We start from the raw sequence: 15,310 nt of genomic DNA on the forward strand, positions 1-15,310 counted from the left end.
TGGGGTTATAGAAAGATCTGTGCCCAGTGTGGAGGGTGGGGATTGAAGGAAGTCCATGATGGAATCAGTATCTCTCTGCAAGTTGTTCCCACATTGGGAACAGTTTGTGGTAACTCCAAACATTTCATTGGCTAGGGAGAGCAATGATTGCTTGCTGCAGATCTTGAATTGGGCACAAAGACTTTCATTTTGGTTACAGGCTGGAAATGTGGTGTAGGTTTTTCATTCATATACAAATTCAGAAAGTCTTCTAATCTGGAAGGATCTGCTTATCTGTAATCACCTTGTTTGTGACTATTATAAAACCATAAGACATAGGAGTAGAATTAGGCTATTTTGTCCACTGAGTCTGCTCCACCATTCGATCACGGCTGATTTATTTTTCCCTCTCAAACCCATTCTCCTGCCTTCTCCCCATAACCTTTGATGTTCTTACTAATCAAGAATCTATCAAGCTCCACTTTAAATATACAGCCATCTGTGGCAATGAATTCCACAGATTCACCACCATCTGGCTAAAGAAATTTCTTCTCATCTCTGTTCTAAAGGGACATTTTTCTAGGGTGCCCTCTGGTCCTAGACTCTCCCACTACTGGAAACATCCTATCCACGTCCAGTCTATGCAGGCCTTTTAATATTCGGTTAGTTTCAATGAGATCCCCTCCTCTTCCTGCTAAACTCAAGTGAGTACAGGCTCAGAGCCATCAAACTCTCCTCATACATTAACCTTTTCATACCTGGGATCATTCTTGTAAACCTCCTCTGGACCCTCTGCAATGCCAGCACATCCTTCCTTAGATATAGGGCCCAAAACTGCTCACAATACTCCAAATGTGGTCTGACCAATGCCTTATAAAGCCTCAGCAGTACATCATTGCTTTTATATTCTAGTCCACTCGAAATGAATGCTAACATTGCATTTGCCTTCCTTACTACTGACTCAACCTGCAAGTTAACCTTGAGGGAATCCTCCCCGTTTAGAAAATAGTCTATCTCTTTATTCCTTTTACCAAAGTGCATGACTATGTATTCCATCTGTATTCCATCTGCTGTATTCCATCTGCCACTTCTTTGCCCATTCTCCCAACTTGTCCAAGTCCTTCTTCAGACTCGCTGCTTCCTCAACACTACCTGCCCCTCTCCCTATCTTTGTATCATCCGCAAACTTGACAACAAAGCTATCAATTCAGTCATCCAGATCATTAACATATAACGTGAAAAGTAGCAGACCCAACACCGACCTCTGCGGAACACCACTGGTCACTACTATTTGTCTGTTATGTGTAATATGTTGATAGGTCTAATCTGTAGAATGCTGGCTGGCTAGTTACACAACAACAACCAGTATTTATATTTATATTGTTAATGTGGAAAATCATCCCAAAATATTTTATAGAAACAAAATGATAATAACCCATCAAAATGAGGGATTAGGACAGTTGGAGAATATTTAGTTACAGAGAGTTTTAATCAGTGGCTAAAAGGAAGATAGGGAGATTTAAGAAGAAGATTCTAAAGCCAGATTATGAGTGCAAAAGGCTGGATTTAGGGAAGTGCAAAAATCTGAGAAGTTGTAGGTTTGGACGAGTTTATAGAGATTGGTAGGAAGAGACCAGGGGAAGCTTTGTAAACATGAATGAGAATTTTTAAATCAAAGCTTGACTATTGAGCACACAGGTGACAGGTGAACAGATTTTGGTGAGAGTTAGGTTAAGCATAACAAGAATTTTGAATGTTCAGCTTTACAGAGAGGGATCTTGTAACTTATGCAAAGTAGTTCTTTCAAACTGCTTAAATTTTACATTTATCCTACTATGGAATAGCATTGCTTATGTAAATTACTTCCCTTTTCTTTGGCAGTATGAACAGGAACACCAAAAGCTGGAAGAACAAGAAAATGTCCCAGAATTTGTCAAAATCAAAGAAACATTGAGGACAACAAAGAAAGCAGATGCAGCGAATGGCTAGATGACCGAGTCAAGAAAAACATGGTTATTAACTTAAGCTGTGCCTCATCGGTATTTATTCTAGCCCACGAAGTGATGGAAAAGATGGAACTTGCAGCTTCCAAAAATGAATTGATTGATTTCTGCCAACATTTGGCTCATTTTTCATTTACAACACAACTGTTCTCAAAACTGAGCAATCACTTTTAGCATATTTTCTGTCAGTCATTTTACTACTTTTGTTATTCTCAACTTTTATATGTCTGTTTGTCCACAGCAGCAGACTATTATATACTTTGTTTTGGTCATTTTAAACAGGCATGAACCATTTTTTCAAATGATATAATCTACTATGGTCAGGAATGACTGTTATTGAACAACATTATACCACATTATATACACTTCCCAATGATTTCATAGCTATTTGCAGGGGTAGTTTACTGAATGAGATAATTTACTAAATGGGTTTATTGGAACAATGTAGAAATATAGCATTCAGCAGATTAAAAAATGTATAATTAGCTGTTTGTACACCTCCTTTAACAAATTAAAATAACTTGCTTTATTAACGTTTCTACGTCTTGCTTTCCAATTACGTGAGAACTACATCATGGCCAAACTGTGGTTAAGAATTGACTGAAACAACATTGCACTAGAAATCTAAAACTGACAAGAAAAAAAATGTCTCTTCTGAAATGTCTACATAAAATATGAGTACACTAGTTTCAATTTAGTTTCTAGTGGACCAACACTGGACTCAATTGGATGCTAATTAGTACTATACATTCAGTTTTGAGCACAGAGCTCAATGGTTGGTAATACAACTATGCCACACTAGTGCAGAAGCTGGTAAGATTTAAATATTATTGTAGCAGAGTGTGTTCCTTACTCTGCATCTAACTCTTCTGTGCACTTGACACTTGTTTTTATCTGATACCATCTACCTGTGCCCAAAGTGAAAAGCTTTTACTGTTTTGCTTGATACAAAGAATTTTAGATCATTTGTTACCCTCAATCTGGTCTTCAATGATAGATTTTTCAGTGATAATTTATTTTCCCTTGTATCAGTGAATATCATCTTGTTTGAGTGTGGGGGGTGTAACAATAAATGCACCCACTTGTCTTCATTTTCATTTATGATGTATAAGAGTTAATTAAGAAAACAGTTAGGGTATGCATCTGAGCTAATATATGAGGTGCAGTGTAACAGTGGTTAGGATGCTGGATTAGCAGCTAGAATTCTGGATCATTTTTCCAAGTTTTAAATCCTATCATTACAATCATGAAATTTGAGTAATTAAATAAGCATTTTAATTATTTTAAAGAAAACCCTACTCTGTAGCAGTAGCTATGAAACTATTTGCATGCAATCCCCTCTCCCCATGCAACCACCTGTCCTACTGATCCACCCTCTCCTTGTGACCCTCTCTCTCCCATTCATTGCATTCTCTCCCCATGTAATCCTTTCTTCCCTTGAAATCCTATTTCTTCCTGTTCTCCTCTCTCTCCACACAATCCCTCTCTGCTCAGATGATTAGTTCTCCATTCACATTCCACTCTCTTCTACCTGATCCTAATGCTTAGCTCCAAATTATGCCACATGTGTCATTTATTTAAGACCACATGAACTGCGCTTTAAAGGTGGTTTGTCGTCCTGAATTTTCACTTTGCAATGCTGGCAGAGAATAATTGGCTCCCACACATGACAAACTGCTTGTGCATAGAATCATAAATGTGAAGATAGAGGAGACATAAAGGAGGAAGAGGAAGGGATGAAGCAACCCAAAGAGCCCCTTCCTGGTTGAAATTCCCAAGAAAAATTCACCCAAATGCCATTCAAATGAGCACAATCCAAACTTTCCACTCATCAATGATCCTGCACCATAACTTCCATCTGACACTGACCACAGAGTCCATTTGAGGACAATGGAAAAATAAAAGCCAGCACAAAATAAATATTCCAAATTTAAATATTCCAGACCTAATTTATAAATAAAACTACCTTAAATGCATGCAGAAGTTTTCTAAATATACATGTGCATTTCCTGTCCTTTAACTCCAACGCAGTATTTTGCCAGTGGTGGAGACTGCACATGGCTTTGGAGATTGATCACTAACACATCAGGTTCAAGAAGATTTAGTCAAAGTTGCATACTTCATCTTGAACAGGGGCAGTCTGGGCTAGTTGACTGGTCGGTAAGGACACTGGTGGAGAGAGAGTGGAAGGAAAGTGAATTCAGTCTTCCTGAGAGAGGACAATGGATTACATTCCAGCTACTCACTACCATTGGCAAGGTGCACTTTAGTAATCTGTGTAATCTGCAGGAGGACATGTTCAAGATTATCAATATATCCACTGTCATGATGGTAACAAGTTGACTTTGCATGGCAAAGATTTGAGCTTTTCATTGGGCATTACTAGGTGGCTACCACTTGTGCTGCAGTAGAATCAAAGTCATTGGCTATCAAATTGTGCATCATGTTGGGTACAAATCAATAGCTGTACTGGTCCTGGAACTTGTCTGAGGGTCTGGCTTGAGGAAACAGCGCAAAAGCATGACTGCCTGACTAGTGAAAGCAAATCTCCTCAAAGTTGTCCAGATACAGGGAGTTGGGTAAGCATGGGTGCAGTTTTATGCAGAGCAGCTCTCTTTGTTAACTTCTTCACTTTAAAAAAGGCAGGAGGAATGAGGGGGGTGCAGAGCAAGATGCCTATCTTCAAAATTGTGGTTTGCAAACATAAAACCGTTTCATCTAGCAATCAACAGAACACAGGGGACTGAAAATAAATCAAAACAACACAAGTGAGACAGAACCAAAACCAGTAACAGGTGCAATGCAGAAGTGCAAACACCCACAATGATCACAAGTACCATAGCAAAGCAAGCTTCCTAGAAGTGGCACATCTGTAAAAAAATACAAATTGCTGAACATGAATATCCTCTTTTCTGATCCCAGTGTCTCCCATTCATCCCTTTACAACAGGGATCAGTGATATTCACTGATTTTTCACCCTTAATAGTTGGGTTAAAACCTACCCTCTAATAAAGGCAAACATAGCGCAACAACTGAGAAAACTTTGATCCTTCCACATTCAATCAATATTAAACACCTGTGGCAAGAGTTCAAAAATGCCTTTGGTTGACCAGTCACGTTGACTGCATTGTACATGTCAGGTTCAACACCTACATAAACCTCACAGAGGAAACCCAATTATAGTTCTGTAAGTGCTCCGTGGTCCCAATGCATCGAGTACAAAATGGGTTAGGCACAAATATAAAATTGGCACAACCTCTTTCCACAATTAATTAAAAATCACCTCCCTCTATACAGAGGATAGCACCCTCCTTCATCTCCACAAAGATTTAAAAAAAAACTTTCTCTTCATATCGAATATTATGGAAACAAGATTTTCATATTGTTTCCACAATATTCAAGCTTAAGAGAAAGGGCATCAAATGGCATCTAATAAAAAACTGCAGATGCTGAAAATTTAAAACAAAACATCAGTTCAGGCAGCATCAGTGGAGAGGGAAACAGAGCTAACATTTCAGGTCAAAGACCCATTGTCGGAACAGAATCCACCGTGTTAGATTTTCACTTGCATGCCTAATATTTTAATTTTTTGCACGTGAAATTGTTGATGATGTTGTGGCAAGGGAAAATGGATACCTGTATGACCATAAAGTATCCCCTTAACGAAACAAAATGAAGAATTCTGAAACTAGCAGTACAATGACCAAGAAGAAAGTGTAAAGTTGAATGGATGGCTTCAAATTAGAATCCTGTACTATAAGGAAAAATAAGGAGGAGAAGAAAGATGGGATTGAGGTACAAAAAGCAATAGTAAAATAGAGAAAAATTATTTTCCTATAATACTTCACATGCATTAGTTAATTAACAATAACAAGGAGGCTTATTGCCAATAATGGAGTGTGAAAAGGATAATCTGTCCTGAAATGAAAAGACAACTTTTTGGCCTGTTTAGTTTGTGCCTACCCTGTATATTTCATACATTCAACATGTTCAAAGGTGAGACGCTGCTGTGATGTTAGCATTGGAGCAGTGTACCTTGGACAGCAAAACTTGAATATTGGCATCTATCTGTGTTTTGCCTGAGGATTCGTCATCATCTTCATATCAGTAACAACAAGTGTTATTAGCTTAGTGTTACTTCAATAGAAAATTTTAGCTGATTGTCCTTTCAACAGCCCCACTCCACCACCACCCACCTCATCACTGTCCTTGTGTTTATCAGGGAGAACTAGTCTCTTACTCCTGACCTCTTACTCTTTCTGAACTCTTCATAACTCGTTACTCTCTGAAACTCCTCTCTCCTTATACCTCATATCCATTATTCCTCTTCCTTAATCTTTTTTCTTATCCATCTCACTCTCTCTCATTTCCTTTTCCTGATTGTCAGCTTTCCTTTGCTATTGTGCGTAACAACTTTCAGTCTGCACTGGAGAATCACATCTCAACATCATTCAGGAAATAACTTTTGTTTGCAAATGGCAGTTTACCTCATGCACATACAAACTGAATACATGTTTTCTCTCCAAAGAATGAGTGAAAGGATGCACAGGAGAAATAGTCAGTCTCTATCTCTAACATGTGTCCTATAACTTAACTTACAACTTCACAGCAGAGCCTACATGGAAGATATTTAGATACTTAGACAGATAACATTACAAGATTTGTTTTGTAGGGGAAAATAAATGCCACGGATCCTTCAACATTTTTCAGTAAACAAGATTACAAAACAGATACGATTTGTTATCACTTCAAAGAAAAAAAATGCTCCCCCCACCACTCATTTTGGCTACTCTTTGCAATACATTATATGTCTTCATACTTTGTCTGTTTCTTCAGCCAAAAAGTTTCCATTTCCCACTATTTTTTGCTCTTTTGCATTTTAAGACATTCACAGATACTTTGGTCTTATTCTTTCAATGACAGTGACTGCATAAATTTTTAATCACGTGAGCTGAAATTCAAAGCCAGCTGTTTATTTGTTGTTTTTTTGTTTATCTACATCTTCTCTCATTAGTTGGACACATGGAAATTCCCATTCTCTAATGTGAATTTTAATCATGAATACTGCAAGTAATTTCATCTGATAATTTACAACTGAACTCCATTAGAATCCTAAATGATTTAACTCTTCCTAAAGATTATTTGTAGTAGCTTTACCAAAACAACAACTGAGATCAGCTAACTCACATAACCAGGGAACATTATTTCAATAGTCACACCACCAAAGAATTGGATGGGTAAAACAAAACTGTGAAGAGACTAATCATTGAGAATGAGAGGTGATGTGATAACCTCTCTTTCTTCATAATTAGCCTTAGCTAATGAAGCAAATAAAAAAATAAAAAATAAGATTCTAAAGATATTTTAATCAAATAAGGAAAATCACAAAATCACATCCTGTGTGATGTATGTGATTTTATGATTTTCTTTGTTAGATAAAAAAAACTTCATAATTTTAATTTTTTAATTCATTCTTATTTGTCTTACACATCAGTCAAGGCCATTTCACTGTTTCTTACTGCTGGATTTAATTCTGGGGAATTCATGTCAACCCTTTCTGAATTCTGTTGTTAATTTTCCATCTGATTTTCAGCACTTGGTAATTTCTGAGGAAACTTTAGGTTTAATGCTTGAATTTATACATACTGAAGGTTTTAATATGATCAGATTTTGCTTGTGCTGAGAGATATTTGTGTCAATCTTTTTAAAGCCTACTGGTGTCTCACAATTAGATCTTTAAGGTTCTTAAGAAATTTTAAACTAAGGGGATTGAAGCTGGTGCATAAAAAGTGAGCTGCAAACATGACTACGAAGACTGAAGAAGGAAGAAATGAAGCAACAGTAAAGAAACTTAAGCAGAGAACCAAAATGAAAATGAGAGGACTGAGCTGACACAGTCCAAGAAAACATAACTCTTATAACGAGCATATGATTGAAAATTCATCTGGGATTGTAGGGGTTGAAATGGAAGACCATGATTGGCAGCAGAGGGTTAAAATTAAAGGAATGATTTGGAGAGTTCCATGAAGGAAACAAAAGCTTAAAGTAGGGCATGGATCTGAAAAAAGGAAAGTAGTTCTGAAACAGACATTGTGCTTGAATTAAGAAAATGCACTAATGTGGGTGCAATTTCAATCCTAAAAATTTGAAATTTTTGGTACTTTAGAGTTTTTATATATCTATTACTCACATGTACCTTACTCAAATATTAAATTTTAAAAGATTTGCTATTTTTAGTCTTTTTCAATAGTTTTTCATAATTCGAATCTTTGTTGCTTTATTTAAGTTTTGAATATCTGGTGCAATAACTTTACTATATGGATACAGTTTAATTCATGGACTAATTATGCTTGTAAATTAATAATCTGCAGTTTTGTTTAGTAGGAAGGATATAGATTATGCAGAGGTCGAAGGACTATAGAACAAGGATGTTGGGGCACCAATTACCCAAATGTAAACTGGGATAATAATAGCAATGTAAAAAGCAAAGAAGGAAAATAATTTCTGAAGTGTGCTTTCTTAATCAGTATGCTCTTGTCCTGTAAGGGAAGAAGGAATTGCCAGATTTGGTTGTGGGAAATGAGGCTGATCAGTCGAGGTGAGCGGAGGTGGAGGGGGAGGGGATGGTATTGAAGGAGCAGTGATCATATCATCATAGAATTTAGGTTAGCTACAGAAAGAAACAAGAAGTGTTTACTATAAAAATCTTTAATTAGAGGAGGACCAATTTTTTAGTAGGTTGCGTCTGAACCTGACCAGGGTAATTGAAATCAAAGATTGGTAGGCAAGACCTTCAAATGAACCACAACTTGTTCATGTAAAGAATAGGTTAATATTAGGGTTACATAATAGGTTAACATTAGGGCTGCATAACAACAGTAAGGCAACTGTACCCAGAGCTCCACAGAGGACAAAGTGAGTGAGATGAGGCAGAAAATAAAGCTTGGTGTTTGATAAATATAAAGCTGACACCATGAGAGAACCAGATTGAATAAAGAAAACTCAGTTGCAAAGTGAAAAGAGAAATAAAAAGAGGAAAGAGCAGATCTGCAGCTAATTTGAAATGTAGCCTAAAAGGTTTCTGTAGACATTTAAATAGTATAGGGTAGGAAGAGGAAGGTTGTGGCCATTTGGGGGCAGAGGTATGTATGAAGTATGAAATGAATCCTGTCCATTGATTTTTATCAAGGATGAAGATGCTACCAGGGTTATAGTAAGAAACTGGATAGACCAAAAATTGATAAAGGGGAAGCATGATAAATGCTAGCTGTACTTAATTAGTCAATTAACCTGGATGGGATGCATCCTAAAAGATGCAAGAGTGCAAATTGCAAAGGTAGAGGTTGTAATCTTCTATTCAGCCTTGGGTGGTAAAAAGTGCAAGAGTGCTGGGAAATTGTTAATGTTTCAAAAAAAGGAGTAAAGATAAACTCTACAACTCTAGGTTAGTTAGATTAACCTCAGTGGTGGAAAAGCTTTTAGATGCATTAATTCAGGACAAGATTAATAGTCACTCGGAAGCATATAAGCCAGCACAGACTTGTGAGATGTAAGTCATGTTGTGTTAAGTTTATTGAGTATTTTGATGAGTTAGATGAGAGCAATGAAGACAGCAATGCTGCTAATGAGTTGTATATAGACTTCTAAAAGGGATTTCATGTCGTGTCACATTATAGCTTTGTCAGCAATGTTGAAGCCTGAGGTATATATGGAGAAGAAATCGACAGTGTCAGAAACTAATGGCGTGAATTTTAGTCCAATTTACCTGCAATTACACATTGAATCGATGGCCTTTACTCTTGCTATTAGTGGCAAATTTCAGGATTTGGCAGGAGTTTCCTGGAATTCTCAGCATTTACACCTTCTTTCTGAGATTTGGTGTCCAAGGTTTGACACAGGTCTTCACATGATGACCAGCCAAAGCTCTATACAACTCAAATTACTTCTTTGCTTTTCTATTACAAATCCCTGAGATAGGAGCAGCATTCATTACCTTTTCTAACTAAATTTCGTACATGTGCATCATATTTTAGTGAGCTTTTGTACATTCAAATTCACTTTAAACCTAAATTCTTTTGTTCCTCTATGACTCTTATAGTTTCTCCCCATTTAAGAAGGTATTCAGAGTTGTTTTTGTTATATAAATAAATCCATTTTTAATTTGCATGTTGATATATTGATGTTAACAATGGTCTTTTGTTCATTTGTTTTTTATCAATAAGAACTCAGATAAAACATTGATTTCATATACTTAATATGAATATAAGTTAACATTATATTATAAAAGGACAATGATAAGCAGATCTCACCAATATACTTATAGGTATATTTCTGCCTAATGAACAAAAGCGTTTGTGAACAAGAGTTGAAATATTACATAGGGCAAACATTTCAATGTTTGTACCAAACTGAGGTTGCACTCGTGGCCACAGATAATTACATCTTGGCTCATGACACTTTGATGAATAACATGCTATATGAACTGTGGTTATAAGGTTTCATTCTGTCACTTTCCGGCTTTGTAAATAACTAAAGCACTCCTGCAGATTTCTTGGTATTGCTTTTTTGTAGTCTTGAGATTTGCAGATATGGTATAATCATGTCATTGTACAAATTATGAGGCGATTCAGCCAATCATGTCTACACTTCATAAACACTATTTATTCCTATATACTTGTTTCTCCCCCTACATTTGTAAATTGACTCCATTTCAATTATTAATCAGATTCCCTTTGTGAAATTACGGTGAATCTGCTTCTGCAACTGTTTGAGATGGCACAGTTGTGATCATTGCAACTTGCAGTATAAAAAACAAGTCCTCATCTGCCATGTAATTCTATTGGCAATTATCTAAAATCTGTTTGCTCTTGTTCCACTCACCTTCCTGCAAGTAATAATAGTTTCTCCTTATTTACTTTCTGACACAATGCTACATAATTTTGGAATTGGTTTATTATTATTGTCACATGTACCGAGGTACAGTGAAAAACTTGTTTTGCATACCGCTCTTGCAGATCAAATTATTACACAGTGCATTGAGGTAGTACAAGGTAAAACAATAACAGAATGCAAAATAAAGAACAGCAATTTGTCAGGTTTCTCCACGTAATTGAAATTTTCGTTCATCGAAGTAAGTAAATACTTGTTGAATTCAACAATGTAATTATAGTATAATGATACTGGTACAAAGCCCTTTAACTACTACTCAGATCTGGTCTTCTAAACATTCACATTTGGGCTTCTTGAATTATATTTATGTAATAACACTCATTAGAAATATCATCAAAACTCTGAAAGTCCAGCTAATATAAGTTTTTGAAGAATGAAATTTAAATTAATTAACATTTTAATATTTTTTAGAAACATACAAAGAAGGCTGTGCATTTCTTGTCAACTTTATTAAGACATGATAATACAAAATGATGGGCTGGATAGTGCAGGAGTGGGATTTCTTGTGAAATATGCCACTTTTCCCTCATCTTTCAGCTTGAAATCTTTTGTGTTGTAATCTGATAATAATGTAAAGTAATAATGGCTCGCTGAGGGTGAAAAGGTATTTGGGAGCTTACTGAACCAATGGCCTGTCTCCTTAGTCAGTGAGATTTAAAAACTGGGAAAAAAAGTCTATGAAGGTGAAGGAGGGTGAATACGAATCAAATCAGTTACCTAACTCAAGGGCAAGAATAATTGGAATATGAAAGAGACAAATGAAGACACTTGGACCAAAAGAAAGAAATATGAAATTTTGCATTTTAATTTTTTAAAACCTATACTAACAACTCATTCTAGCCAGAATGAAAAAGAACTATTTAACTGTGATTCTACCTCAGCCCAATAGATTGTTTGGTATTGTATTGATAATTAACAGGACATTTAAAAAAGATGATGAGGCTATTAAGTTCCACTGCTTTCAAGGTAAATGGACATAAATGTCCAAGTTGTAAAGTCCTTGTACAATAACAGGGATGCTTGGTGTGAGATATTATCTATGGGAAGCAAATTGCTGAGTGTTTAAACTGACCAACTAGAGATTTGCAACTCATGGGATATTTCAGTATCCTGAACTTTTCAGCTACTTTGTGTGTTGTTAACATTGCAGATCATTAGCACTTTTTCTGTCTTCTATAGCAAAGTCAGAGGCATAATATTTCCTTTCAGTTCATTCTCTGATTTTCATAGAATCTTTAGTTCCACATTTTGTCCCAAATAAACAATTGCTCAGCAAATGTTAACTTTGAGTTGGAGTGACAGAGGTTAGTACAATTGAAGTGTTTATCTCAATTAATGCTTCAAATAATGAAGTGCTTGTTTCGTCCCTCCCCCTTTTTTAACTGACACATCCTTTATCACCAAATCTAGTCTGACACATTTGTGTTGTAAACAGCATCTCATTGGTTAGATTGAAACGAATTTAAAAAGGCAGCTCAATACTTTTACTTCTTACTCTTCTTCTCAAGATCACCCGGTCTTTGTTCCTGTGAATAAATCACACCTCTTCAGGTCTTCAAACAACGCCTGTGAGACCTCTGTGGGACAAAACAAAGCAAATAGCAAAGGCTTTTCTTTCATCAATATCACAGATTTAAAGTAAGAGCAAGTTTGTGACAAGTTGAACGAAAATGTCCACTGAAGAAGGATCTTTTAATCAGAGCGGTGACTATTCATTTTTTGAAACTTCTGCTCCAAGTTACTATTATGTCGATGACATAAATGAAAATATCTGTTTACATGAGGAATTATTTTCACCAAATATTTCTATCTCAGTTCTCTACTATCTGATCTTCGTTACTGGATCTTTGGGTAATATCTTTGTCATTTTAATCATGGCCTTCAAAGAGAAGAGAAGGAGGAGACTGGTTGATACCTTTGTGATCAACTTAGCAATTGCAGACCTAATTTTTGTCTTCAGCTTGCCTTTATGGGCATCCTCGGCTGGCAACAATCACCAGTGGACCTTTGGTAATGAACTCTGCAAAATTAGCAGCTACATCATTGCTGTCAACAGGTACTCGAGCATATTTTTTCTCACCTGCATGAGCATAGATCGCTATTTGGCCATCGTTAAAATGCTAGACTTCAAGCATATCAGGACGCAGAATTACGCTATGAAAATCAGCTCTGTGGTCTGGATCACATCCATGCTTCTAGCCATTCCTTCTGCCTACTTCAGAAGACTTGAACAAAGTAACGTAATCTACTGCAGAGAGGACTCAAATTCTCGTTTCTACACAGGTTTTAATTTGATTGCTATATGCCTGACCTTCGTCCTGCCTGTTGTTGTCATACTGTTCTGCTACTGCTCCATTCTTAACCGACTAAGGGTTCATTATGATCACAGCAAAAAGACTCTCCAGAGAAGAGAAAACTCCTTAAAAATCATCTTCGCTATTGTGTCTGGATTTATTTTGTCTTGGTTGCCCTTTAACGTTTTCAAGGCTATAAGCCTGTGCTTAAAGTTCAACAACATTGACCTGTCATGCTGGACTATTGTCAACCATGGCTTGGCCATTGCTTCTTGCCTGGCTTTCATTAATAGCTGCATGAATCCAATCATTTATGCTCTTTTAGATCGTAATTTCCGGCTGAGAACTAGTCGGTTATCTTCTTGTATTTTTGGCAACGTCAGAAAGAGAAGAAACAGCTTTGCCTCTTTGTCAATAGCCACAGAGAGCAGCACATTTGCAGAAACTACAAAATCAAACCTTCTCTAGCAACTAATGCAACATACAAATAAACGTTTTTGCTTGAAAGGACCCAGACATTCCAATGCTGATGATTAAATCTCTGTACTTCATGATTAGACCTTCAGTGCTCTGATTCAAACAGTGACATTTGTAGAATCTTCATGCCAATATATCTGAACCTTGGTGAGTCTGAGTGATAATACGAATTGCATTAAAGGTCATAGGATGTGTAATGATATATAAATTTAGATAAACATATGGAGGAATTTAAGATAGAGGGATATGTGGGAGGAAGGGGTTAGATAGTCTTAGGCGGCACAACGTGGTGGTCCGAAGGGCCTGTATTGTGCTGTATTGCTCTATGGTTCTATAGTTCTATAAATGCAAGCAATTCTGCTATTTCATTTAAATGTAAAATTGTGATGTCTTTCATACCATGTATTCTGGCTGCTTTAAATGTTTTAAACTGAATTAAATAAAAGTACCTTTTTCATCAGACACCCATTTTTCTTGTCTTGTTTCTACTTCTGAGGCACCCTTGAAACTTTATCAGATAAACTTGTGAAGAGAGAGGTTTCAGAGGGATGTAGACGGATAGACAGGTTGGGTGGATATGACCAATGGAACATTGTGTGGAGGGCTGTGAGGTCATCCACCTCGATAAAAAGGCAGAATATTTTTTAAATAGTGGGAGAGGGAAGGGTGATGGTTTGCAGAGGAACCTGGGTGTCCTTGTACACGAATCAATGAGGCTGGCATCCAAGTACAGCAGGTAATTCGGAGAACAGACAATATGTTAACCTTTGTTGCAGGAAGATTTAGGTACAAGAATAGAGACTCCTGCTCCAATTGTATTGGGATCACATCTGAGATATTATGTGCAGGTCTGGTCTCCCTATGCAGGGGGGGATGTACTTTAAGTGGAGGATGTGCAGTGAGGGTTCACCACATGGATTCCTGGGGTGGTGGGCTTGTCTTTTAACCAGACTGAGCCTATAATTCATCAAGTTAACTGTATTCAGTAAATTACAGCTAACAGCTTTCTTTCTTTAAGACAAAGAAAACTAAAATCTCATCAGTCAGTTTTTTCAGTTTAACTATGAAACCAAAAATAAACAATGTATTTTTAATTCTAGCATATTTTCATTGAATATATAGTTGCACAATAGCTCTTTCTTCACTCATGTTCCTCCTTCACCAAAGTCCATTCTCCGTGGACATTGCACACAGTCGACATTACACACCATGCTGAAACATATAAAACTTACCAGCTTTCAAGAGTGTGATTAATGAACATGAGTAAAGCTTTCAAATGAATTGGATCAAAGAGAGATAAATGGGTTGAGATACAAATCTTCTCATCTAATAAGAGACAGGGTTTATATCAGCTGATAAGAGAATGGGTCTATTTCTCAATGATTGCTGATCAATTTTGAAGTGACTCATTGTGCAATCTAATGTGCACAAAACAGCCCCTATATAAAATCACACCTACAAACATGTGCAAATGGGAAAGACTGATCTTTAGTTGATCATGGACAGCCAACTTGGATTAGTAATGGATAGACCATGTTTGAGGACCTGAATGAATATTTTGAAGTGGTGACCAAATTAATGGACAGAAGGATGTCAATGAATGTTATG

The 15,310-nt window shown here is 36.6% G+C and overlaps 2 protein-coding genes across 2 annotated transcripts in view; both read left to right on the forward strand.

The window, feature by feature from the left end:
• Nucleotides 1–1,968, forward strand: part of LOC127581038 (protein FAM107B-like) — a 35,833-nt gene extending 33,865 nt beyond the window's left edge. Inside the window, exon 4 of the mRNA XM_052035095.1 lies at nt 1,861–1,968. Coding sequence (XP_051891055.1) covers nt 1,861–1,968 — 108 coding nt within the window. The remainder of the gene's footprint in view (nt 1–1,860) is intronic.
• A 10,633-nt stretch (nt 1,969–12,601) lies between these two features.
• On the forward strand, nt 12,602–13,763 carry gpr25 (G protein-coupled receptor 25). Its single transcript, XM_052035097.1, has one exon. The coding sequence runs from the start codon at nt 12,602–12,604 to the stop codon at nt 13,691–13,693; it is 1,092 nt and encodes a 363-aa protein (XP_051891057.1). The 3' UTR covers nt 13,694–13,763.
• Nucleotides 13,764–15,310: the final 1,547 nt, after the last annotated feature.

Source organism: Pristis pectinata, chromosome 20 (assembly GCF_009764475.1).
Source record: "Pristis pectinata isolate sPriPec2 chromosome 20, sPriPec2.1.pri, whole genome shotgun sequence".
NCBI lineage: Eukaryota > Metazoa > Chordata > Chondrichthyes > Rhinopristiformes > Pristidae > Pristis > Pristis pectinata.

Coding starts and splice junctions, on each gene's coding strand:
- gpr25 (XM_052035097.1), top strand. CDS start 12,602: ATGTCCACTGAAGAAGGATCTTTTAATCAGAGCGGTGACTATTCATTT.